We start from the raw sequence: 27,804 nt of genomic DNA on the forward strand, positions 1-27,804 counted from the left end.
CCAACCACAGCAAATAAAAAAGGAACCCCCTTGCAAAGGCAAATTCGCAACGGTGGATCCAACCGTCCGAGGAATTTTATTATCTAGCCGGACCCACCTTCCCCCTTACATTTTCTTTATTTTATTTTTCTTCATAACATTAAAGTATAATATTCGGCAGCACGTTTTCACATCTTAGAGTATACATCTCATTTCTAACCCGGTTTAAGGTTAGGTCAGATGGGTTGATAGTAAATTTAAAATAATATTATTTTAATTTAAAAATTAAAAAATATTATTTTAATTTTTTTAATAAAATCAAATAAAATTTCACTGATTCTTATCTGATTTACCAAATTATAAGTTTACTTACTAAAATATTAGAGTTGAATTTGTTTTTTTTTGTTAAAATTATATATTTTTTATTTTGAATTTATTTTTTAAATATTTTTATATCATTTTAATTTGTTAATATCAAAAATAAATTTTAAAAATAAAAAATATTATTTTAAAATATTTTAAAATTAATATTAGTACAATCCTCTCCCCTAGATTAGGTAACAAATGAACAAGTTACCGAATGGATTCGTCATGTCAAATCAGGGCTAATAGTATTAGTTGTAAAAATCTTATTATTATTATTATACGATAAATAAAAAGCAGACATTTTGTTGTTACCGTCGTCTCCTTTCCACTATACCAATACATACTCGACATTCAAAATCGCCAAAAAGAAAAGAAAACTTCGATTTGGGAGAGGGAAATCGAGCTTGAAGATATACAAGTAGATTTTGTTTGTTATAATGGAAGAGGAAGGAAAGCAGCAGAGGAAGGAGGGAACAACAATGGAGGCTGGTCTTTTAGATAGCATAATAAGTCGTTTGTTAGAATTGAGGCAAACAAGGTTAGCCAAACAACCGCAGGTTCAGCTTAGCGAGAATGAGATCCGTCAACTCTGTGCTGTTGCCAAAGAAATCTTTCTTCAACAACCCAATCTTCTCGAGCTGGAAGCCCCCATTAAGATCTGTGGTAAACCTCCCTCATCTTTTCCTCTTACTATGATTCACTAAGAAACACTGCGTGGTTTTTTGCTGGATTCATTCCATTCTTTATTACATTTAGGTGGAGACTTATACAATCATTTTTTTGCTTTTCTTCCTTTTTCTTTGTTGGGATTAAACTGGACAAATCTAGATTGATGGGGGAAAAATCAATAGTTGGGAATATTAATTTAATGCTGGCTGGAAGGATTATTGGTTCAAGCAATTTATTTAGGGGATCTATTTTACCCTATGTGTCGTTTCATACAGAAGCCAAAATCTTGGATATGGTAACTGATGTGAAGACTGATAATTGGTGGACGCGGAGCTGTGGATCGGAAGAAATCTCTATTCTAGATCGCTCCATTTTTCTTAAAGTCTTGGTCTTGGTCTGAGACCGAGAGCACCCTTTTTCTTATTTCATAGTTTGGTAGATAAGATTGCTTGGAATTCTCTTCCTAGGCGCTTCAAGACTGAAGAGCAGCAACTTCAAGCATAATCTTTGGTGGATTATAATTGAGCAATGTGCTTTCTCCTTTTCTTGTCTTGTTCAAGATGTTAGCTTATTGATTATTAGCTCTGGGTATGAAGGACTTGAAGAAAATTATATAAAGAAAGAATAAGAGAGATTGAAGGGTATGATGGAAGAAATATCTATTCACTTCCGAAAAGAGGAAACCAAATAACCAGTTCTGTATGAGCTAGTGAAACCAGTTTCACTTGGTTAAGTTGTTTGAAAGTGTGTCCATATGGATGGGATCTAGGAAGCATTGATCCTTAAAAAATGATCCTGTAGCCATATTGGTCTTCATCATATATGCACTGGATATGGCCTGATACATGTCGGAGATGTGGGTATATGGAGAAAAATGATAAAACAGTAAATTCAATTTTGGATACATGGAAGATACTAGGATTTTTTTCTTTATTTCTTGTTAAAATAAGATTTTCGTATGTTACATAAAATATTTAAAAATTTAACATATCCCTCATGAATCATATACTAAATTTTTAAGAATTTTCATATCTCCATATCCATATCCTGCCATACTGGTATTCCATATTTGTGTCCATGCTTCATGAGGATGCACTAAAGGGTTCATATTTATTAAGTTTATGTGGAATTGATTGCATAATGAATAAAATCTATCTATGGTTCAGTTGTTTGTATATTGTTATGGTGAACTTGGGTGTTCATGGATTAAGCTGGATGAGCTTGTCTGTTCACAAACAACTTACGCTTTCTTTGGATCAAATTGCATTTGAACAGAAAAAGACCCTCCAAGGTTAAAGCATTTGTCTAGACAACCAAGAGGCCTCATGATGCCTGGTGTCCGAGTATTTGCCCAATGCATCATTGTAAAAAGTAGACACATAGTCATGTTTTTTTCATTTGAGAATCCAAATATAGTAAAATCTATCCTGAAGTTGTTTGCTGATATTTCCTTTTTTTGTAATCTGTCATAATTTAATATTTTTATATTTTAATTGTCTCAAAATTGCTAGGACAGTATTAGCTAACTTCATAATATGCATAAGTATTAAGTGTATAGAATGAGATAAGACTTGGTTAGTGTGCTTGATGTTCTATGTTTTGTAGCGATGATAGATTTGGGATTTCATGCTTTAGTACCTGTTTGAGAGGCTTTTTTTGGACTGGTAGTATCAAGAGAGTGTTTGTGCATGGAATGCATAATTTCTTGAACTAGCAGCACCTTAACGTCAAATATGTTTTCAACAAAACATAAGCATCCATATCTACCTTTCAGCTGTTTTTGGTTCTAGAATTCCATGTTAGGTTTAGCAATTTTTGGCTGAGCTTGTTCTTGTTAAGGATTGGCCTGTATAATTCACACTACATGGACAATTATCATGGATGCCTATCTTGCATCTCTAGAGTCAAACCCCTTCCACAATACTTGAATGAAAACCTCTCTTCCTCTAAGTGAAAAGTTTTGTTCACTTAAAAATAAGCAATGGTTGGCATTCTATGCTTAGAAACTTAAGTGATACTCTCAATCTTAATTTGACTAGCTGGTCTAAATATTTTGTTGATCCTTACATATAAATAGCACAAGCAATTTTAGAAGTTTGGACTTCTAGTTGATTAGACCAAACTGAAAATGGTGGTTTGCAATCTTTCTAAGTTAGCCTCCTAACATTTATAGGTTGATGTTGCTAGTTGGTTGGCATGTGCTAGTGTAATTGTTGTGTGGACATTAAGAGAGTGTTTCTTTTGCTTAAAATATTTTATAGGAAACTAGTCAATGTAGGATATTTTATAATCAACTTATAAACTTTATTTGTTTTTTGGAAAATAGTTTTAGGTCGTGAAGTTTTGTAAAATATTTTATAGATAATAATTAACTCACAATACTATCCAACTATTTTGACCACCACCACTACATCATTGTTGCTACTTTAGCCAACACTACCAGCCCCAACACCACGCCACCATAGTTGTACCATGTTACCATAACCACCACCACCTCTTTGAAGATGCTGCTGCCACCACTGCCATGATTTATTTCACTACCTCTGTATTTTTCACACCATTACTTATTAAACATTGTGAAATTAATTCCATGTTTAAAAATGTCTTAGAAGGCTTTTTTTTTTCTTTCCATTTTTAAAATATTTTGTGCAAAGCAAACACCCCCTAAAATGGGATATTTCAATGGAGCCTTTGATCGGTCCATTATTTGCATTTGCATTTTCTTCAAGTGTTTAAAATAGCTTGTGAACAAGATGTAGTATAAGATATAGGATTTTCATTAATTTGTTTGCACTTTAATATTTTTCTATTTTTTTTATTTAGGAAGTTTTATAGGATTATTATTATTATTATATATTTTGTAAGAATTCTTAGTTCTCAATTGGTTTAGATTAACAGGTTTTGGGTGTCTATGTAAGCATCATGTTCAATGCGTTTTGGGAGCAGACACTTCTGATGAATCAAACCTTAAATGGAGAATTATTTCGTTCATCCAACCCATTACTACTGGGTTTTCTTTTTCTCAGTCCTCTCCTATAGATTCACCTTTTCTATAGGGTGCTTTTCTTTATCTTATTCAATTCACCCCTTTCCTATAGAGAATTCTTCAATCATTTATCTTTGTCCTTACCATTGTCCTACGTCAGTTAAACATGAGAGTTACCAGTTCAAATAAAAACGAACAGTAAATGTGAGGGTTTGAAGTGCCTTGCTGTTACATAACCCATGTCATTTGGCAAGCTATTACTCTAATACATTCAACTAAACTGATAATTGTTAGCCTCAGGTACTCCTTAATAAGTTACAAAGTGTATGATGAAGAACAGGAAAAGTGATAGAGTAAAGAGACAAACCCTAGAATCCATTAGATTAAACCCTTGAGATTCGTAAAGGATTCACAAATTAAAAAAACCTCCAAAATGCTAGGCTTCTGAACTCCACAAGAATAGAAAAGAAGTTGCTTTGCAAAAATTTCATTTGTTGAAACAGCATCTCCATAATGCTAAAATGGCTGTTTATATAAGTGCACCAAAAACTTCCGAATGGTCCTATCAAAATAGGGAGCAAGCCAATAGTATCACTTATAACAAAGAAAAGCCCAAATAATCAAAAGATATCAGAAAATCAGAAAGTATGACAAAAATATCTAATTTATCTTTCATTGTATAAAATGAAGTACATGTTCATGATTCTCTTGCATTCATATCCTTGTTTCTGGGTTTTGTTAACTGCTGTGCCTTTTCCTCGTTGATTTCCAGGTGACATTCATGGGCAATATTCAGATCTTTTGAGACTTTTTGAATATGGAGGTTTTCCTCCTAGTGCCAATTATTTATTCTTAGGTGATTATGTGGACCGTGGGAAGCAGAGTTTGGAAACAATATGCCTTTTGCTTGCCTACAAAATCAAGTATCCTGAGAACTTCTTCCTTTTAAGAGGAAACCATGAGTCTGCTTCGATTAATCGAATTTATGGATTCTATGATGAATGTAAACGACGGTTCAATGTGAAACTTTGGAAGACATTTACAGATTGTTTTAACTGTCTTCCTGTTGCTGCTCTTATAGATGACAAAATATTGTGCATGCACGGTGGGCTTTCCCCTGAATTAACAAATTTGGATCAAATTAGGAACTTGCCTCGTCCAACTGATGTTCCAGATTCTGGCTTGCTTTGCGATTTACTTTGGTCTGATCCTGACAGGGATATCAAAGGCTGGGGACTGAATGACCGGGGGGTCTCATATACATTTGGCCCTGATAAGGTTGCAGAATTCTTAATGAGGAATGATATGGACCTTGTTTGTCGTGCCCATCAGGTTGGTGAAGTTTGCTTCTTCTATCAATTCTTTTAACTCGAGCAGTTTCCATGATGTGTCTTTTTTTTCTTCTGTCAAGTCGTTGAGGATGGATATGAATTCTTTGCAGAGAGGCGGCTTGTAACAATATTTTCAGCTCCCAACTATTGCGGTGAATTTGATAATGCCGGTGCAATGATGAGTGTTGATGAAACCCTAATGTGCTCTTTCCAAATACTCAAGCCTGCAGACAAAAGGTTCAGGTTCATGTGAAATGATTGCTCTTTGCTGTCCTATAACCACTTACAATTTCTATGCAAGTTTTATGCTATGAGTTCTCTTTTTTGTATTGGTTGTTCCTTTAATGGTAAATTATTTTTGTTATCAAACAAAATTCCATTCTTTAGTTATTTCTGAAAGACAAGAGCTTTCTAGGGAAGGGTGTGGGAAAAAAGACAACCTCATAGGTGATTATTTAATTTGTAATATTTGAGGAATCAATATCATTTGCTAATCGTATTGCTGCAGTAAATACAAGTAATAGAGCATGCTTCTATAAATTGGACACGATATAATTGTAAACAGAGTTGTAATCTTCTAATTAAACTGATTTGGCTAGATCTTCTGCACGCCAAATACATCTAAAGTTAGTCATTGCTCTCTATGAATTTGATTTTTTTGTTGCAATAATTTTTTTTCTCTCACCATCATGATCATGATATAAATTGTTGCTTAGCTACATAATTAGATTAGGTAAAATATCTAATACACACCAACTATGAGAAGCCCATATATTGATTCAGCGATGCAGAGGAAACTTTCATATAAAATGTAGTGTGCTTAAATGAAAAATAGAATAAAAAATAAAAGAAAGTAAGGGAATGAGGACTGGTCTAGCAATTCAATGTAGGGTCTACTTTCATTATCAATAATACCATGTTGATTTATTCTTTAATAAATGAAAGGATAAGGAGTGCAGCCCCCATTTATTTTATGTTGAAGCTCTGCCAATGCTTGCCGTGTAATGGCATAAATGATTCACATTTTAGCCATATAATAGGATTCAGAATTGTATTATATCTTGTGGGTGTTTGTGACTAGTATGTTTGTTGTTGATGGTGCTTTTTGAGTGGCAGTTTATCTTTCTGTTGCTATTTTCTTTGCTTGAAGGCTAAGAATAAGCTTCACTTTTTAATGGGTAGAAATTTCAAGAGCAAAGCTGTTAGGGAAAATGAAGTTACTTCTGAATTTTGTTTAGATCTTTTTTGGGTTTCTGATTTTATCAATCGGTTAATTTTCAGTTTCATGAAAGACATTATATTTCATATAAAGGCATACATTGAAGAGCAATTCTTTGAAACTGTAGACTTTTATGTCTAATCCCATTTCAATGTATGAGCCAACTAAACTGTTCCATGGAGAGGTGTTGTTGTTCCTTTCTGAACTATGCTTTTTTTATTTTTTATTATTATTTTGTGCTTCCTAGCTTTACTTTACATCAGCATACAACTGGTCACCAATCACTGAGTGTCATTTTTCAGGAAAGAAAATCTGTTTTTTTTTTTATTTCTCTTTATGATGGACAACAAGAGTTTATTTTTAAAAAATAGCAGTGTTGCTGATTAACAAACAAAAGCTTGTCCCTCAAGTATCACCACTGCTACCACTGGCAAAAGCTATATTAGTTTCATGTTTAAATCTGCCAGCAACTCCTTCAATATCCAAACTGTCAACAAGCTGTGACCTCATATCTTATGATAACCTACACTACCAAAAACATCGATGCATTGCCTTATAACAGTTTTCACCACCATTGAGAAGCAAATGAGTCTTTATTCGATGTTATTGTCCAATTTACTATAGGTCCTTACTCTCTCAACATTTTCTCAATGCAGCTCCTTTACTCCTCTTCTATTTAGCTGGTCCCTCTACTCTAGAAAATTTCTTACTGTTGTCCCTCTATAAAACTTCCTTCCGATTTACCTCTAATTCTTGACAACAAGTCAGAAAAAGTGGACACGTGTATATAATTAATGGTAAATTGGATGGGACTGCATTAAGAAATTTTCTAGAGGAGAGGGGCTAACTACATAAAAAAGAGTAGAAAGGCCACAGTAAGAAAATGCAAATTATAGGGACCAAATATATGATTAATCCATTTACCATATTCAGTGATACCCAGCACTATAAATAACATGACTTTACCTTTCTGCCATCATCACTTTTTTACCACTGCTGCTATTATTTTTTGTCTACTTCATCATCATTACCACCTCCATTATCCTCTGAACTCCTAGTGTGCATTTCATTCCTTGGAGCCAATTCTGAAAGATCAAACATCATTATCAATCTGCCATGCTACCATAAATACAGCTGAAAGCAACATCTCCACTTTGCACTTGCCTTCATCAAACATATCCATAACCACCTTGTCCTTCACCACCAGCAGTTCCCTGCTATTGTGCCCCATTGCCTCCTTTATAATGCTTATTGGATGTGGAACCACCTTTCTTTTTCATGCTTTCTGGTGTACCACTCATGCTTTTATCACATAGTGGTCCCCTGAAAGTACTTTTTATTTTTTATTTTTATACGTAGGCTGAATTTTAAACAAAACGGTTTTGCTGCCTCCAGTAAATATGCATAGTAATAACCGACATGTTTAGATTGTGAGAAATTGAAATATACACAAGTTTTTTAGTTGTTGTACAACTATGCATTAGTTTAGATGTTGACTCTTCCATTAGTTTTTATTGATCATTTAAAGTTTGTTTCTTCTATATGACAGTTCAAATTCTTCTCCTTCATTGTTCTTATATTCCTCCTGTAATTGACAGGTTTTGGTATTAATTGCTCTGACTTCTAATATGTTGATTTTATTCCTGTTACATTCGCTTTCTGTTTTGCTAATCCTTGTGCACCTTTGTTGTAGAACTTATTTTCAAGTATGTTACAGGGAGAATCATTTGGGTATGAAAATGTTGCCATCAAAGCTGCTTCAACTTTGAGCTGCAGCCACCATGCTGTTACAATGTTTCTCGTGTTGAGGGTACGGGGTTATTTATTGAAAATGCTCTGTTTGCAGGAGCTTTCCAAATTCCAAAATTTGGAGCTGACTGTTTTTTTATAGCAATGTCATAGGCCAGTTTTTCCTTTTCGAGTTCTAGCGCAAATTATGATGCCCGTGTATATACATTTTATCTATAAATGACTGCACTGATACAGCAGTGCACGATTGCCTGCCTTTTACTAAGAATTTTTTTGATGGTAAGTTCCCAAATGACTCTCGCAAGCTAGTGCACTAGGGTTCTGGCCTCTGATTTTCTCGGGCTTTTTTGGGGCCCAAGCATCAGATGAAGTTTGTGAATTGACTGAGCTGCCAGCATCAGTTTGTTGGAATGTTCGAAGGAAGCCTGAACGGATAAACTAAGTGTTGGCAAGCAAGTTCATTCTTGTTTTACTATTTGTCTCGCTTTGAGCTTGGTGCCGCCAAGAATCATTCTAAATTCCATCGTAAAGAGTACTGAAACTTTTTTCTTTTTAACACAACTTGACGGTCACAGAACATGTGAAGAATAAAGTGTAGCTCGCTCGTCTTGTTATGCTTGCAAGGATTGTTTATTTATTCAACTTTATACGAGTTTGGTTTGCTATATAGGTCTTGTTTGGCTTTGTTTTTTATTTTTTTAGTTTTAAATTATTTTTTTGTATTTTTGAATTATTTTAATGTGTTGATATTAAAAAAATATATTTATTTTTAATATATTTTTAAATAAAAAAATATTCCCCTCTTCAGTTGCCTAATTAAAAAAAATTCACATGCTAAAGATGCCCGGAAGCCAAATGGTTCAGGTATGATGTCTGCATATAATATTATATACATTTAATAAATGCTTGTAAGCTGGTGGTGTTTGGACGAGTGGACCCTGAGAAGGTGACGGAAAGTGGTGTTTGGGTTGGTGGACCTTGAAAAGATGGCGTTTGAGATGGTGGGCTTAGATGGAGGAGAATGCCTTCGGAATGTTGTTGTTTGAGAAGGCGAGCCTCGAAAGGGTAGCGGGTGCCTATAATAATACGGTATTTGGGTTGGTGGACCTTGAGAAGGTGGTGTTTGCGATGGTAGACGTTTGAAAGATGACCAATATCGATGAACTGATAGGGTTTGAGTTGACAGAACTTGAGATGGTGGTGAGTGCCCATAAAAGGGTAGTGTTTTAGTTGGTGGATTTCAAGAAGACGGTGGATGTGTAGTTTTTGGCAGTACAGAAACATCAAAGAATACAGTAAAATCAGCAACATAGAATAATTATTATGACAGCAAGATATATTCTTTATTAATTGAATCACTTTTTTATATAAAAATTCTAATAAAAAATTATAGAAAACAAATGATAAGATTTTAACAAAAAAAAAACAAATTTTATATTAGTTTTATTTGCAACTAACTTCCTAACTTATTGAAGATAATCTTAACTCATTTTTCTTATATCGAAGACCACTTCTTCAGCGACAAAGAAGCCAACAATCAACACTTCTCCTTCCATCTTTTGTTGTAAATACCTATTTTGTCCCTCAAAGTTTTAAACCTTATTTTAGATAAGGACTTGATAAATATATTAACAAGCTGGTCTTCTATCTTGCAATAACTCAGATATAATTCTTTATTTTTCTGAACTTCTCTAAAAAAAATAGTATTTAAGCTTGAAATGCTTTGTTTTGTTATGAAAAATTGGATTATTAGATATTGTAATTGCGGCTTGATTATTAACATAAATCTTACTAGCTTTTCTTTGCTCTGTGTCTAAACCTGCTAGGATCTTCCTAAGCTATAAGACTTGATTTGCAACTACAGTTGCTGCAACTACAGTTGCTGCAACATACTCTGTCTTTGTAGTTGATTGTACAATAATTTCTTGCCTTTTGAAACACCAAATGAAAATTTTTGATCCAAAACTAAAACAATATCTAAAAGTGTTTTTCATGTCATCAAAATTGCTAGCCTAATCATTATCTGCATATCCTTGTAGTTTAAAATTTTCAATATAACTAAATTGAATGCCATAACTTAATGTACCTTTGATATACCTTATTATTCTTTTTGCAGCCTTGAAGTAAACTTCACTTGCATAATCCATGAATCTTGATAATAAACTTACAATATGCATGAAATCAGGTCTTATTGTTGTGAGGTACATCAGACATCCAATCAAATATCTGTAAACTCCTTCTACTTTGTCAACTCCATCTTCTTTATAGAACTTTCCTTTCAAATTCATAGGCGTATTCATTAGTTTGTATTCTTTCTTTTTTAATTTTCTTAAAATCTCTTTGACACATTTTTATCAGCCAATAGAGATCGTACACTGGTTTTGTTACACTTCCATACCAAGAAAATAGGACATTTCATCAAGGTTTGTCATTTCAAAGACCTTCATCATTTTTGTTTTAAATTAGTCTATCATTTTTGGATTATTTACTGTAACAAATAGATAATTAATATAGAGTGAAACCAAAATGTAATTAGGATTTGAGTATTTGAATTGGTCTATCATTTTTATATTTCAGCATATCTATTAATTCCCATGTTTGATTCTTCTTAATCATCCTCAGCTCCTTTTTCATTGCATTAATCTATTTTGGATCATTTTTAGCCTTTTCAAATTCTGCTGTAACATAGCTACATTGCAACTTTGATAAATGTCATCAAGCAATCTAGTTCCTTTAACTGGTGCTTCATCAATATAATCATTAAGATCTTATATAATCTCCTTACTTGCATTTCGTTCTGCATCTTTGAAGTTCCACTTTTCAATTTCAAAAAACTTGATGTCTCTGTTAACTATCACTTTTTTGTATGAGGTTAAAAAACTTTGTAGCCTTTTGTAATATTGTTATAGCCAATAATAATGTCAACTTCAGCCTTTCTATCAAGTTTATCTCTTTTAACTAGAGGAACATAAGTGAAACATAAGCATTTAAAAATCTTTAAAATGTGGAGTGAGGATTTATAATCATGCCAAGCTTTATATAGAGTCTTGTTTTGTAATGATCTTATTGGTAACCTATTCAATAAGAAGATTGCAATGTTTACAGTCTTTGCCCAAAATTTCTTGGGTAAATCTTTCTCAAATAACAGACACTTTTTCATCTCCATTATTGTTTTATTTTTTCATTCACTTACACCATTTTGTTAAGGAGTGTAAAGCACCATATATTTATGTTCAATCCCTGCATCATGAAAAAACATGACAAACTTATTTGAGGTGTATTTGGTGCCATTATCAGATCTTAAAACCTGAATTTTATAACCATTTTGATTTTTAATCCAATTTTTAAACTTCAAAAAAACATTTGCTACCTCAGTCTTAAACTTTAGGAAATAGACCTAACACACTTTTGTATAATTATTAATGAAAACAATATAATACCTATTTCCATTCAAAGATATTGTCTTCAAAGGTCCAACAACATCAATAAGAATAAGCTGAAGCTTTTCTATTGCTCTCCTAGCCTTGTTCAGAAGAAATAGAAGTCTGTTTTGCTTGCCATATTAACAAGAAGTACAAACTAAGATTTCTTTTTCCAAGTTTGACATTTCTTGCACCATCTTCTTTTTTTGTATATACACCAATGTTGCTTGATTGAAATGCCCTAGTCTCTTATGCCACAATTCAGTCTGATTTGTTGTGCTTAAAAAGACAGTTGACTCCTCTTCCATCCAATCTATTGAAAAGCTTTTCCTTTCATCTTTATAGTGAATATTTTTAATTCATCAGGATCAGAAATTAAACAATGTTTATCTTTGAACATAGTTAAATATCTTTTCTCAAGAAACTCACTAGCACTTAATAGTTTTTAATCAATTTTAGATGAAAAAAGAACATCTGAAATGAGTTTTAAACATGAATTTCCTTCAATAATAATTGTTCATTTCCCTTTGACTAAAATATATTCACTATTGCCAATTATGACTTTAGAGACTTGATTTGTTAAGTTGCTTGAATAGATTTTCATCATTCGTGCAACCACTATCTATAATTCAGCAATCACTTGCATGTTTACTATCAAAATAAATGGCCATAAACAATTGCTCCTCTTATTGGTGATTAGCAACTTGAGCTTTACCTTCTTTTTAATTAGTTTTTCTTTTGAAATCATCTCCATATATCTTAATTTATTACATTTTTTGCATCTAACATTAGGTCTCCACATCAACATTTTCGTAAGTGATTTGTTTTCTTGTAGTTTCCAATTCTTTTATTGTTGCTACCGATTTTTTTATATTTTTTGTTCTTGTTTTTTTCCTTTATCTCCTTCCTTGACTTGTAATTTAGCTTGAAAAGCTCATTCAATGGACTCGTCTTGGCTTATTATTCTTGTGTCTGTAAAGCATTGAGTAATTCTGCCAAAGAAATTTTTGACAAATCTTTAGAATCTTCTAATAAAGATATTTTTTACTCAAACCTTTCAGGTAAAGTCATATGAATTTTCACTCAAGCCCTTTTATCAAGAAGGCCTTCCCCCAATAGTGTTACTTTATTGACTATAGAAATTAATCTGTCAAAGAATTCTCTGATTGTTTCTAATTCCTTCATCTTCTACATCTCAAACTCCCTTCTCAAATTCAAGACCTGCATATGAATTGTTCTCTCATTTCCATGGAATTTCTTTTTAAGATAATTCCATATTTGTTTGGTTGTATTAAGTGCAATGATTCTTAAAAATATTGCTTCAGAAACAACAGAGTAAAGACATGTTTTAACTTTGAACTTATTATCTCTTTCCTGATAATGGTTTCTGATTTGAGCGAGAGTAGGATTTGTAGGAATTGTTTGTGGATCATGTTTTTGATTTACACCATCCTAAAAATCGCATGCTTATAAGTCTGTTTTCATTCTTATAGCGCATATCTGATAGTTTTTATTAGTAAATATTGGTGATGATGCCAGAAAATAAATGTTTGATGCTATTGAAAATGATAGGAGGTTTAGGTATTTATTTTTTTAGTAGAAAAGGGTTCCTCACAAGTTACTTTTTTCACTTAAGCTAGTCCTTTAAGATCAATTATGCTCTGATACCACTTTGTAGCTTTTGACAGTATAGATAAATTAAAGAACAAGAATAAAACCAACAATATAAAATAGTTGTTATTGTGACTAGAAGATATATTTTTTTATTGATTGAATCACTTTTTTATACAAGAGTTTTAATAACAAATTTCAGAAAAATAATGACAAGATTTTAACAAAAAAAAAAGAGTTGTTTTATAGCAGTTTTATTTGTAACTAACTTCCTAACTTGTTGGAGATACTCAACTTTCTCAACATCGAATACCACTTCTTCAGCAACAGATGAGGCAACCATCAATAAGATGTCTATGAGAAGTTAGAACCCCACCAGACAGGCTTTGTGATTGTGATGTTTGTATTGATGGCCTTAGATAAGGTAATGAATATACATGAGAAGGTGGCGATGACAAGTATACGTGCGAGGGTGGTGTTATAGGATATGGTTCATATCCATAAGGGGGAGGTGCTTGTATTAGCGGTGGATGACTTTGATGACACAACAAAAACCAATGCTTAAACCCTCATAATGAAACATGTTTTTATTAGAGGAACCTACCACCTTCAAAGGGTTTGTCAATCCAAACACTACCATCACATAGAAATCCACCACCACCACTTTCCTAACCACTACCACCATGGTTTTATTGTTTATTGCAACTGTCATTGTTAACATACAACATTCGTATAGCTTTATAAATTATAAATTATATATATAAAAAAAATATTTAGAATATAACTTTTTTTATAAAAAAAACATATTTCTGTAGTTGGATCTCCTTCAAGTGGAATACTTGAAGTTAATTTTTGTGCCTGCTCCCTAGATGAGTGAATCTTGTACATTTGAATACAAACCAAAAGATTGAATTATTAATATGATAATGGTTTAGGTTAAATTATTTTTTGCTCATTCTATACTTGTTTTCAAACTGTTTGATGACGCTGCTAAATAAAGGAAAAGAGATTCATTACCATATTTTACGACATGTGTATAATGGATATGTCCATATTATGACAACTTTGGTTGATATGTATGCAAAGTTTGGTTGTGTGTCCTATGCAAGTTGTGATTTTTATGAGATGCCAATGAAAAATATGATTTTTTAGAGTGTTATAATTGCTTGTTATATGAAAAATAAGGGGCACTTTTAAAGCATTGGAACTTTTCAAGGAGCTGATGTTTGAAACTCAAAATTTATATCCTAATTTTGTGACAATGGTTAGTGGACTTCAAGCTTATATTGCATTTGCAACATTAAAGCAATAAAGGTTGATACATTAATATATTATTAGAAAGAGACTTCACAATATCTTGATAGTAATTAGTACCCTTGTTATTATTTATGTAGATGTGGGGAGCTTGAATTGGGGCAATGAGGTTTTGACTAGATGGATAAGAAAAATGTTGTTTGTTGGAATTCTCTTATTTGAAGTTATGAGGTTCATGGAATTAAAAAAAAAAAACAACCAATATTTTTGTTAGTATAGAACCTAACCCTATATATATTGTTAGTGCTTTAAGAGCTTGCAGTCATACAAGACTTATTGATGAGGGGAAGATGTTGTTTGAGTTAATGCATGAATAGCATAAGATATGCCCTAATGTGGAGCATTATTGTTGAAAGAATGTCTTAGAAAGTTACAAAAGACCAGGAGACTTTAATGTTGTTTGTTTAGTAGATTTCATTAATGAATATCTCTATTTGAAAACCAAGTTTTTAGAAATAAAACTTCTGATCATATTTGATTTGTTTGTTATGTAATTTTTGAATTTTAAATAGTCTTTTTTCCAACTAAAACTCTATCTCTATTTAAGAGTATTTTGCAATCAATAAAAGTGTAGTTCTTCATTCTTCTTCAATTCTGTTATTCCTTTATATTTATGCTTTGCAACTAAAGTTTTACAAACCAATAAATTGGTATCAGAGCATCAATTATCTTAATAGATTTAGAGTTGAAAGAACAAAAACACAAACCAAACCAAACCATAAACATAACAAAAAAATATAAAAATAGAAATCGTATCAATCAATCATCTCACATTGTTCACCATTAATCTTCAATGGTAATAATTATAAAACTTGGACCATCAGAATGACAATTCATCTTGAGGCGTTAGACCTCTTAGAAGATGTGGAAGAAAACTATGTTATTCTTGATTTATCTGTAAATCCAATAATAGCTCAACTAAAGATTCACAAAGAAAAAAAAACAAGTAAAAAGCTAAAGCTTGCTTATATATTGTAGTGTCAAATACAATATTCACAAGAACATTGAATTTAGAATCTGCAAAAGGTATTTAGGATTATCTTAAAAAAGAATATCAGGGCAATGTAAGAACTAAAAATATGCAGGTTCTTTACTTAATTAGAGAATTTGAAAAGTAGAAGATGAAAGACATTGAAAACATCAAAGATTATGCTGACAAATTACTAAACATAATGAACAAAGTAAGATTGCTTGGAAAATAATTTTCTAATGATAAAATTGTGTAAAAAATATTGGTAACCATGCCTGAAAAATATTAGTATAAGATCTGTTCATTAGAAAAGTCAAAAGTCTTAACCAATATCTCTCTTAGAGAATTGGTAAATACACTGCTAGCACAAGAGCAAAGAAGATTGATAAGATATAAGGAATCAATACAGGGAGCTTTTCAAGCAAGAGCTCAATACCAAGAAAGAGGCAAAGACAAAAGATTCAATAAGAAAAAAAATTCAAAATTACAGTAACAAAGTGGAAACATTTTCACCATGTACTTGTTGCAAAAAAAATCATCAGTCGATCAAGTGTTGATAGAGACTAGAAATCAAGTGCAAAAAATATAGATAGATTGAACACATTGAAAGAATCTGCAAATCACAACAACATAAAAAAAAACGAATCATGTTGCTGAACAACCTGAAGATGAGCAATTGTTTGTTGCATTAGTTTTTTCAACAAGTAATAACTTAAATGATTCCTCGTTAATTAACAATAGGTATACAAACCACATGATAAACAATTAGGATTTGTTCAATAAACTTAACAGAACTGTTATTTCTAAAGTCAAAATTGATAATGGTGATTATATTGATGTTAAAGGCAAAAGAATTGTTGTTATAAATAACTTATCAAGTTTGAAGTACATATTATATGTGTCTAACATTGATCAAAACTTGCTTAATGTTAGACAGCTTATGAGGAAAGGTTTCAAAGTAATATTGGAAGAAAAGTGGTGCTTCATCAAGGATAATTCATGCAACAATGTATTTAGAGTAAAAATATAAAGGCAAAAGTTTTTACTTAAAACCTCATGAAAAAGTTGCAGAGTGTTTTCTCTATAAAATCATGAAATGATAAACTGTGGCATAGAAGAGTTGGGCATTTCACCATGTTGGGCTAATGTATATGTAAAAACATAATCTTATAAAAGGTATTCCATAACTGGAGAACATATCAATCAAATGTGCAGCATGTCAATATGGAAAGCAAACAAGAAATCCTTTTCCATAAGCTACATGGAGAGCAACATGTAAAATCCAGTTGGTGCATACAAGCGTTTGAGGTCCTATGAGTACAACTTTACTAAATGCTAACATATATTATATTATCTTTATTGATGATTATTCTAGGTTTTCTTGGATTTTCTTTTATAAATTCAAATTAAAAGTTATTAATGTGTTCTAAAAGTATAAAACATGGGTGAAAAACCAAAGTAGATACAAGATTCAGACACTAAGATCTGACAATAGAAAGAAGTATACTAGTGGAAGATTTTAATAATTTTGTGATGAATCTAAAATTAAACATAAGCTTACTACACCTTACATACCACAACATAATGGTGTAAGTGAAATAAAAAATAAGAGCATTATGGAAATGACTATATGCATGTTACATGAAAAAAGGTTGTCAAAAAAATTATAGGTTAAAGATGCAAATACATCAATGTATTTGCTTAACAGAATGCCAACCAGAGCATTGTAGAAAAAAAAAACCTCATTTGAAGCCTAGTTTGGATACAAACCAGACCTCCAACATTTAAAAATATTTGGTTGTATTTGTTTCACTTATATACCAAAAGTGAAAATAGATAAGCTAGATAAGAAGTTAGAACTAAAAGTGTTCATTGGATACAACAATCCATCAAAAGCTCACAGAATCTTCCAACCTCAAAATAGAAGAATTTTGGTAAGTAGAGATGTCAAATTTATAGAAGATAAACAATAAAAGTGGAAGGAACCAGAAGAAAAGTTGGAATCATTAAGAGAGAAGCATGAATCTTCAATCTTAGAGATTATTAATGAAAACATTGATGATGAGTGGTTAGAGGTATAAGATCTTTAACTAAAATTTTTGAAAGTAGCAATATTGTTATTTGTAAACCTATAGAATTTAAAGAGGTAGTGAAGAACAATGAATGGATTAAAGCAATGAAAAAGGAACTTAGAATAATTGAAAAGCATGATACCTAAGTGCTAATGGACAAGTCGTTACACAAAAAGGACATAAGAGTCAAATGGGTTTATAGAATCAAATGAAATATTAATGGTTCCATGAACAAATACAAAGACAGATTAATAGTGAAAGGCTATACTTAAGTGTTAAGAGTGGACTTCTCTGAAACCTTTACACCAATGACACAACTTAACCGACACCTGGTACAACAAATGCTTAGCAGTTTCATAGAAGTGTTAAACAAATGCTTGACACTTTCATAACCCATACTGTATGGTATAACCAACACCTAAGCTATAAAAGGAACTTGATTTGTTGTTAACATAAGTTATAATCATGAATGTTTAACGAGATTTACAAGTATTAGCATTAATCGAATAAGATGACTAATGTAATCATGTTAACAATCTATAACCTGATTGAAACCTTCTTTATATGTGGTTTCCAATTGAATAATAAGAGTTTATACTACACTTGTTTGACATACCATTAGTGGATTCTCTAACATTGACATTTGTTATTATCATTATTTAATCGTTACATTAATATTTTATCTCAAAGTTCTCATCTTCTTCTTCTTCTTCTCCTTCCTTTTCTCTACTACTACTACTACTACTATTATTATTATAGTTGTTGTTATTGTTGTTGTTGTTGTTGTTGTTGTTGTTGTTGTTGTTGTTTTTATTGTTGTTGTTGTTGTTGTTGTTGTTATTGTTATTGTTTATAATTTGTACAATTAACCTCCCTGTGGTTCGACCCCGGTCTTACCGGGTATTACTTCAACACTATTGCACTTGGAAGAAGACATCAATCTTTTTGTCGTGTCACTAAACTCATAACAAAGTGGAAACCAAAGAGAACGTGGGTCTGATTAATTGTCAAATCCAATGTACTTCGGTTCAGCAATACATTTACCCTAAGTTAACTTGAGTTCGATAAGTTACTAGATTGATATACATGGGTTCAACCATGTGTTGAGCTAAATACAACATAAGTATAATAAATTTCTAAACCCAATATACTTGGGTTCAACCATGCATTGCACCTAACACAACTTGGGTTTGACAACTTATCAAGCCTAATATACTTTGGCATAATAATATGATGCGTCTAAAGCCACGTGAGTCTAGTAAGTTGGACCCAATATACTTGGGCTCACCATGGGTTAAGCTCAAAGACACACGGGTCCAGCAACTTGTTAAGCACAATATAATTAGGTTTAACCATATGTTGAGTGTAGGTCAATGTGAGTTTGGCGAGTTACTAGGTCCAATATAATTGGGTCCAGGCATGTGATGAGTTTTAGATAACATGAGTTTGAAAAGTTGTCAAACTCAATATATTTGTGTTCAATTATGTGTTTAGTTTAAGATAATATAGGTTTTGTCTAAACATAACAAAAGGTGTTTATGTAAGTCTCCTCCAACAAAAAGTGTTTCTTTTGCAAAACACAAAGAAACTTGATCTTCTTATCTAAAGGCCCTTATTACAAAAAGTGTATAGATTTTGGAAAAAGTAAAAAATAGAATTAAAGAATAAGATTTATACAAGTCATCACTTTTTATTCTCACTAATGCATGAAGGACAATTGGCATCATAACATAATTTAAGGAAGGCTAAAAGCCTACTACATTGATTACACACGGTCAAATTATCTTATCAAAAAGATTATTTTGTCAACCCTTGACATCATTTAAAATCAATAAAGAGAGACGCCATATTTCATGACAAATCTGATTAATTGTCTCTCAAAAGGCTTTTTTAAGTCTTTTTGTTTGAAACTACATAAAAACTTGGGAGGCAACTGACAAGTAAGTATTTTTGACTCGATGTTATCAATTATTTAATAAAAAGCCTAAACCCATAATAGGGTGTTAACCCAAGAAAATATAGGTCTAGCTAGCTACGAGACCCAATGTACTTGGGTTCAGCCATGTGTTGAGCTCAAGGAAACATGGGTCGATGAATTGCCAAACCTATTATAATTAGGTCTAAGCATGTGTTGAGTTTAAGGTAACATAATTCTGGCGAGTTGTAAGATCCAATATATTTGGGTTCAGCTATATGCTGAGCCCAATACAACATGAGTCTGGTACATTACCAAACCCATCTTTCTTGGACTTGGTTACTACATACTAAATCCAATTGATCTAAAGGTTGTTAAATGTCTTTATTAGAACCATAAAATTCTCTCTTAAGATCATTAGCATAAAGTATTAATGTAAAAAATAATCATCCATTTATATTTGTAGATATGTAAAAAGTTTTCTAGAGCCCGATCACATTTTCATCTTATTAATGGTCTTTAAAGGATATTTGCTCTTCATTAATAAGGTTTGAAGGGCTTTTATCCCTTATTAATTCTATCACAACTAAATGATTTTTCAATTCCTTCACTTTATTAAAATGACAAACTTAAACTTAAGGATTATAAATACCCTCTAAATTACTTGGGTAAATGGTTAATGATTTCTATTCTTTAAGTATTAATATCTTAACTTTTAGAACATTTATCATCCTTCACTTTATTAAAATGACAAACTTAAGGATTATAAATACCCTCTAAACTACTTGGGTAAATGGTTAATGATTTTTATTCTTTGAGTATTAACATCTTTAACTTTTAGAACATTTATCTTACCAAAACAAGAAAAACACTCTTATTCTAGGAATTTAAATATTTTTCTTTTATTTATTACATTTCCTTACTTAAAAGTTATGATTTTATTATTAAAGGAGCACTAAATCTTGCCGCAAGGATTGTTACAATTAAAACTTCTCCCACCAAACATATATTTCATGGGATATGAAAAATGAAATGTTAAAATGAACACATGATTAACAACTATCCAAATACCAAATAATCCCATTCCTAAACATATTAAATTTTGAAACATCATTGCAATCCTCAAGAGAGCTTCATTTTGCGTACTTGTTGTACATGTTATTTTTTATGGACTATTCATGTGATAGACAATCTCATTATCCTGTCTACGTATTCGACATTCGAAATTTTTGTTGATGTAATAATGCAAATGTAATAAAGTCATTCTTCGGGAATAATATTGCCCCACCAATGCGTCCACGTTAATATGCCTGTTATCAAGAAGAATTGGAGTTTGGATTGTTGTCATTGTATAATCAAATTGTTTTCGAAAAACACAACGCCGATAACAAGGTCAAGGAATTTAGATCTTTTGGTGTCCAGCACCACAAAGCAGATTATCCCCAGCTCGCCATGATTCAGATTGTTGCTCCTGGAAAAGCATTTCCCGCTACGCTCAAGACCATCTCTTCCCCCGATCCCCTCCCACACCCACCAGGACTTCTCCTTCAGTGATTGCGACACTGGGTCGGTTTTTTATCTTCCATTCCTATTTATTTTATACAGAGCTTGATGGTATTGTGGAGCAACAGTAGTTTATGACTTTATACCACAACTGGGAATTTATGTCTTCCCCTTCCCTTTTCCACTATGAGTTGTCACTTGAAATGAAATCAACTTGTAAGTATCCAAACACAACTTTCATTATGGGAAATGAGAAGCCTATAGATTTCAGGGTTCAACCTCAGAGCATATTGATGTTGCGCGACAGAGATGTTGCCATTGGGAAAGATTGCCACATCACACTGTGATGGCAAAAACATTCCAAAAATAGGAGCAAAATCCCTTGTCAACTCCAAGTAGATGGTAATATTTATAGTTAACATAGTATGAAGTCATGAATTTTCTTTTCCTTTTTCTCTGCTGGGCGTTTCAAACCTATTAATAAAATGTAAAACCTAGTCAAAACATATTTCTTGAAATACATGTAATACTTGTTCCTAAAACCAAGCAATGTTTTGCAAGAATTCTAATACAAAGAATTGAACTGGTAAAAAATCAATGACCTCTCCAGCAAAATGCTTTCTTTTCACTGCACAACCACGGAGCCATCTTGCTTCATCTTGATGAGGCTGCTCTCGATGTTCCGAAGAACTGGTTTATAGCTGCAGTTGGAAATGGATTCAGTGTTGAAGCCTGTTGCTAAAAATCTCCAAACACCAAATTGTGTTTGTGCTGCTCTAAACGGGAAAATTACTAGGAAAAACTTACAGGCGTGCAAGACCATTATATGCTTGTGTGGCTTGTTGCAGTTCTGCTGACAGCTGCATGACCTCTGCTGATAATGCTTCTGCTCTGCTCTGTTCTTTTGCAAGTTGGCCCTGCCAATAACAGTCATTTGAATAACAAATAAGAAAATAAAAAGACAGGCTAAACATTAATTTCTGCTTGGAATAGCTGTAACAATGTGTTTCATCTTGCAAAAGGGAGTTAAGAATGTGCTAGGATAGGCATCAAAACTCCTTAGAGAAAACTCCCATCATTGGGTACCTTGAGTGATAGAATTTCAGTTGCATGTGCTTGTGAGCCAGTCTCAGTTACCCCATCTCTATGCCTTTCTGCTGAGCCTCCCAGGATCTCCCTATCGTTTGATAGTAAATTAGCCTGTTCTGTTCTCAACTTATCGAGCATTACACGAAGCTCTTCATTTTTCTTAAGGCAGTCCTTCAACTGCAGAAGTGACATGCAAGCCAATTGTCAGTTTCAAGAAACAAAATACCGGGAAAATTATGCAAATGTTGAAAAACATGATAATGTCACCCTGAAAGATTTTAGAGGCATGACACACATGCTCACTAAGGACCATAATGAAAGTGAGCCCTTGGGTTAAGCTAGATGATCATTCATCTTTGATGTAGAATCAATTGATTAAACAATAACAAAATCCCAAGAGAACCACTCCTCTGAAAAAACTCAATTTATATGACCAGTCAATATTAATAGCATCCTTGAATTTCTAGATACGATGCCCATTTACAGGCACCAAACCATATAGAATTACAACAACTGAAGCTATAGGAACACCTAATAAACAGAAAATATAACCAGTATATTAAAAATCTACTTCACTAACTATTTAAAAAAAAGGTAGAAAAAAATCTAGGAAAAAAAAACAAACAAAATTAAAATTCTTAGATAATCAAATGCTACTATCCAACAAAATAGTTGTTCTTCATTCCCATCACCCTCCCTTAGTGGAAAGGTCTTAAGTTCATACATAAGATTCAGCATTTACCACAATAAAGTGGAGATTTAACAATTTACCCCTTCTCGTCTAATAACTAACTCTAACTACTTGAAGAAAAACAGAGAGATAAAAGGAAGGGAAAAAAAGGACCTGATGAAAGCATGTGAACAATCTGAAATCATAGCTACTTAATTGAACAAGATTGAGAGCATATGTTGTCTAAATAAGGAATAGTAATATGAAGAATTAAAGAATAGAGAATAGTCTGTCTGAGAACATGTCTGTTCTTTCCTAGAACTAAAGAAGAAACCATGAACCATGCAATCCCCTCATTACTATGGACAACTGGAACATATCTTCCATCTCAAAACATTCAGTAGTTGGAAAACATATTTTGGTTTCCTCTAGTTATCATACCCCAAATCTCCACTATCAGCTATCACTTAGTTCATGCATCCACCATAGTTTACAAATAATTTTCTGTTACATCCAGTTTATTCTCTCTAATTCATGTATTCAACCATGCCACAAACTCCACCATGAACTATTTCTAGACTAAACTATTGGTGATTAATTAATAATTGCACAAGGCATTCAGATTTCATCAATACACAACACCTAATTGAACCAAACCTAATCACTGAAAAGCCCACCTGATTCTCCCACTGTTTTGCTATGCTCATGGCCTCTTGACAAGAAGATGAGAGACTGGAGTTTTCCTCAAAAAGTTTCTCTATCTCTGAAGATTGGGAATCAATCTGCCAATAGAAGTTATGAAACAAAGTCACCTTCATATAGCAAGCGCACATCCAACATCCATTCAAATTACTGAACGATAATCAAGTAAGCAAATACTTCACCTCCATTAGAAGTTTCTGTCTACTACTTTCCAACCGCTCGACTGCTACAGCCATATCATGCAACTGCTTCTCAAGTTTCTCCTTGTCTTCCTAGAACACATAATATGAAATCATTCGAGTCCAATAACAGTAAGTGCAAAACACCTGAATTCAGTCTACCATTAATAAAAAAAAAAAATCAAGAATTACCCTGAACATATTCTGGAAAACAAAAAACAACTAGAGAGAACTTGGACCGAATAGTAATACTATATATATATCGCAGATATGTCATGGTTATCAGACACATGAGCTCAACATAGTGACAACAGCAACCATAGGCATTGTCTTACCACTGTGAAGGCCTTAGGGACCAGATTTTGTGATGCTTCTTCTGCATTGCACAAAAACAAAGTTGGCAACTAAGAGAAAAGAAGTAGAATATATAAAATCTGTACGTAAATGGCTAGCAAATGAGACATTTGCATGCATATGCATGAAATTGACAACAAAAGCTTTAAAGGCCACTAGTAGGAAATTTCTGTAGGAGTGCACCTGAGACCGTTCTGGATAGAGCTGCAAGTTTCTCAACCAACTGCTGGTTTTCAGACATGAGGGCAGAGGTTCGGGATTGCTCCTCTGCTAATCTTTGTTGCTCTTGTTGCCTCAATAATGACACTTGCTGTGAATTTTGAACCGCCATTACAGACTGATAACAAACATAATTGGAAAACAAAGATGATTACACTAACCTGAAATTCAGACTTCAAGCCAGCTAATTCCCTTTCCAAGCTTTGCACTTGATCATGTGATATACTCATTGAGCTTATTCCACCAGGATGATTACTCATAGCTTGTCGCTGCATTGAGTTTAATTCTGCTCTCAAGACTGCTGCATCTTCCTCAGCCTATTGCAAAAGAATATATTGAGAAGAAAGAACTAAGATGTTTTTCATAAATAATAGCCAAAAGGTGTTTGCATACTCTGTATTGTTCTTCTTCTGCTTCCTTTAGACGTTTCTTAAGTGTGCGAAGCTGGGCTGAAAGGTCCTCCTACACTAAAAAATCACACTTTGTGGGTGGTGTGTGAAGGCAAAGCAACACAAGTAGAGCAGACAACAGCAGCAGCATGTTGTGAAACAAAAATATGTACCCGTGAAACAACAGCTGCATCTTTCTCCATTGCAACTTCCCTAAGTGCTTTTCTTAAAGATGGTACAGTATTTTGTTCCTGCAATTTAAAAAAAGCAAAACAAGCTAAAAGGTATAGTATCCTGCATTGAATTAAAAAATATAAGGTTCTGTTCTGGTATGACTTTTGCAAATTGATTTTTAAGTTGTTTTTTTAACTTTTGACTCAAAGCAAGTCACAAGTATGTTTAGCTAGAAATGACTTTTTACTTGAATCAAAGGTTTGATTCAGAATTTAGTCAAAATCTTGCTTTGAACAAAAGTTAAAATGTTCAACTTTTAACTCATGGGTTCTACCATATACTACCTCCCTTCTTCAAATAATTAAAAAAAAAAAGTAGTTCAGGATCATTTTTACCGAACATACTTCCAACTTAACTCATTTTTTTCACAAGTTATTTATGAAAAACACATTTTGAATCATAACTCAAAGTGAAAGGTTATTTTTTATGAGTCACGTCAAATGGACTCTAAATCCTGTAATCATAAAGCCAAGAAGAGAATGGTGCTTTTCAAATCCTTGAATTGCACTTATTATCTACAATGTTGCATCAATAAAAGAGACACCAGATCACAAAGAAGCCTTACAATTGATAGAAACACTAAAATCCTTAGAGCCCACATTATTGCACAAAACCCAGCAGGAAAATTCATATACCAATTTTATCTAGGATACAGTTATCTAACACCAGATATGCCTCATCAAATACACCCTCAACCAAGAGCAATGTTGATAATTTGCTAAACCACGTGATTAAATGAAAACAAAAAAAAAAGTCCGGTCCTTACCAGATCATTTAAGCGCTTCTGAAGCGTTTCGTTCTCAACATCCTTGTTTTGAAGCTGCAGCGGAACAGAAAAGGTTTTTTTTGCTTTTTATTGAGAGACTAGCACCGAATACAGAACAAATAATGATCAACGCCAAGATTATACCTTTAAAGATAAGATGCCGTTGCTTTCCTCCAAGTCCGCATTCCTTTTCTGTAGGTCTTTTAGCTGAGATACTAAACCACCAATATCCGTCTGCACGACTCATTCATTTAAAATGAACAGCAAAATGACTTTTCAATAAATAAATTATGCAGGTTTTCCTAATCAATTAATAATATGCTTTAATCAGTTTATTTTTCCATTTTCAATAAATTGAAGAAAAAAAAAGAGACTGAAATCGTACCTCGGAGAGACGATTTCCGCTCTCAGATTTTCTCATTCCAGCATTATCTACGCAAAAAAAAATATATGAAATTTTATAAAGAAATTGAAACAAATTAGTGTTGAACGGGGAAATAAAAAGAAAGGAGGAGGTAGAGAGACCATTAGGGGTTGGAATTTTGGTTAGATCTGGACCAGATGAAGCTTTGCTTAATCTCTCAGCTGCTCTCTTTTGTCTTATCTCTTCTAACTGCCAAAAAAAAAAAACAGAGAGAGAGAAATATTAGATATCAGATTTTGTAACAGCAGATGATCATGGAGAAGGTGATGAAAAGAGCAGTACTGTTCGCCGGCCCAGCGATGCGTGAAGCCCTTCCATCGGAAAAGAAAACAAATTCGCAACGTATGATTTCGATTTTTCTGTGCGTCTATCTATCATTACTTTTTATTAAGGGTTCAATTTGTCAAAAAAACATATTTACAAAATAACCATTAAAAATTAATATTATTTAGAACTTCATCGAAACCACTTCACGTTGTCTGGGTGGTGTAGTTGGTTATCACGCTAGTCTCACACACTAGAGGTCCCCGGTTCGAACCCGGGCTCAGACATTTTTTTTGATAAGATATCATTTGAAACGACACCGTTAGGATTTAATCATGGTCTTCAGTTCACCTTAACTGGGTCTGCTTCCGAATCTTACATTACCTTTTACCGGATTAATCTAAAACGACGGCGTTAGGTTAGTGCTAATCGCTTCCGTTAATTTAAAGGCAGGCAAAAGCATGTTTTACACTAGCTGATGGCAATGGGCATTTACGCAGAAGGTTGGATTTTTTTTATATATTTATTATTTATTGGATAAATAAGTTAAATATTTATAAATTATTTATCAGGTTTTAGGTATTTATTATCTATTATTATTTATTAATTAATAAAAAAATAAAATAATTAATACATATATATATTAAAAAATCTAAATATTTTACAAATATATTAATATAGTATAAATAATTAGATATATGTCTCGGGTTAGATTTGGATGACCTTTAGGTTGGATTTGATAATACCTATGTCCTGCCTATTATTTACCAAATCTAAAAAAAAATACCCAGTTATTAGATTTGATCAAATTAATATTTAACAGGTTTAAATTAAATTATTATTTTTATATACACTCTAATTTAATACTCTCATCTACAGCAAGAATAGGAATGAATCTTATTAGATCAAATTAGAATGACTTTTTATATATAAATTTATTTATATTTATAATTATTATAAGATTCCAATTTACATCAATCCAATCTAACTAATCAAAATGACGTTGCAAAATGAAGTTGGGATGGTTTTTTCTTGGATATTCAATCCAATCCAATCTTGTTTTTTTTTAAAAAAAACTCTTAAAAGAGTTTTCTCTTTAAAATTTTTCTTCCACCTTGTAAAATCATACTTTAAGATATTAGTGCAAATAATCTTACAAATCTAGCCGATAATCTTGTTTTCTGAATCATTATTAAAATATCAGAACTATGTATGATTTTAAAATATGTAATTATATTAAATAGAAAATCATTAGTGATTGACATAGCTATACATGTGAATTATTCAATATCTATTTTAAATGTAAAAATCACACACTTGGTGTTAAATCATATATTTATTAGTTAATTATCAAGTGACCTTGTATTATGAACTTCAAAAATATACCAGATTTACATCATATATTACT

At 32.4% G+C, this 27,804-nt stretch overlaps 2 protein-coding genes and 1 non-coding gene across 6 annotated transcripts; 2 read left to right on the top strand and 1 right to left on the bottom strand.

Annotated features, from left to right (window-relative positions):
- The first annotated feature begins 642 nt into the window (after nt 1-642).
- On the top strand, nt 643-8,964 carry LOC105133114 (serine/threonine-protein phosphatase PP1 isozyme 2-like). Of its 4 annotated transcripts, none has more exons than XR_843724.1 (4): nt 643-1,008; nt 4,773-5,333; nt 5,412-8,154; nt 8,244-8,964. XR_843724.1 is itself a non-coding variant. In XM_011036948.1 (4 exons), exons 1-3 carry the CDS (start codon nt 783-785, stop codon nt 5,582-5,584), a joined length of 960 nt encoding a protein of 319 aa, XP_011035250.1. In that variant the 5' UTR covers nt 643-782; the 3' UTR covers nt 5,585-5,627; nt 8,244-8,946. The 4 variants fall into 4 exon arrangements, 2 of the variants coding, with proteins under 2 accessions (XP_011035250.1, XP_011035251.1); XR_843725.1 differs by having other exon boundaries at nt 5,412-8,148; XM_011036948.1 differs by having other exon boundaries at nt 5,412-5,627; nt 8,244-8,946.
- Nucleotides 8,965-21,421: 12,457 nt separating this feature from the next.
- On the bottom strand, nt 21,422-26,501 carry LOC105133115 (myosin heavy chain-like protein). Its single transcript, XM_011036950.1, has 15 exons — nt 26,415-26,501; nt 26,234-26,321; nt 26,094-26,140; nt 25,853-25,942; nt 25,709-25,762; nt 24,882-24,959; nt 24,713-24,781; nt 24,481-24,636; nt 24,284-24,410; nt 24,082-24,122; nt 23,750-23,839; nt 23,543-23,647; nt 22,193-22,372; nt 21,914-22,023; nt 21,422-21,807 (listed from the first exon to the last, which is right to left on the bottom strand). Exons 1-15 carry the CDS (start codon nt 26,448-26,450, stop codon nt 21,732-21,734), a joined length of 1,347 nt encoding a protein of 448 aa, XP_011035252.1. The 5' UTR covers nt 26,451-26,501; the 3' UTR covers nt 21,422-21,731.
- A 108-nt stretch (nt 26,502-26,609) lies between these two features.
- On the top strand, nt 26,610-26,683 carry TRNAV-CAC (transfer RNA valine (anticodon CAC)). Its single transcript has one exon. It is a non-coding gene; the product is annotated as a tRNA-Val (tRNA).
- Nucleotides 26,684-27,804: the final 1,121 nt, after the last annotated feature.

This window comes from Populus euphratica, unplaced genomic scaffold (assembly GCF_000495115.2).
Source record: "Populus euphratica unplaced genomic scaffold, PopEup_1.0 scaffold42.1, whole genome shotgun sequence".
NCBI classification, from domain to species: domain Eukaryota; kingdom Viridiplantae; phylum Streptophyta; class Magnoliopsida; order Malpighiales; family Salicaceae; genus Populus; species Populus euphratica.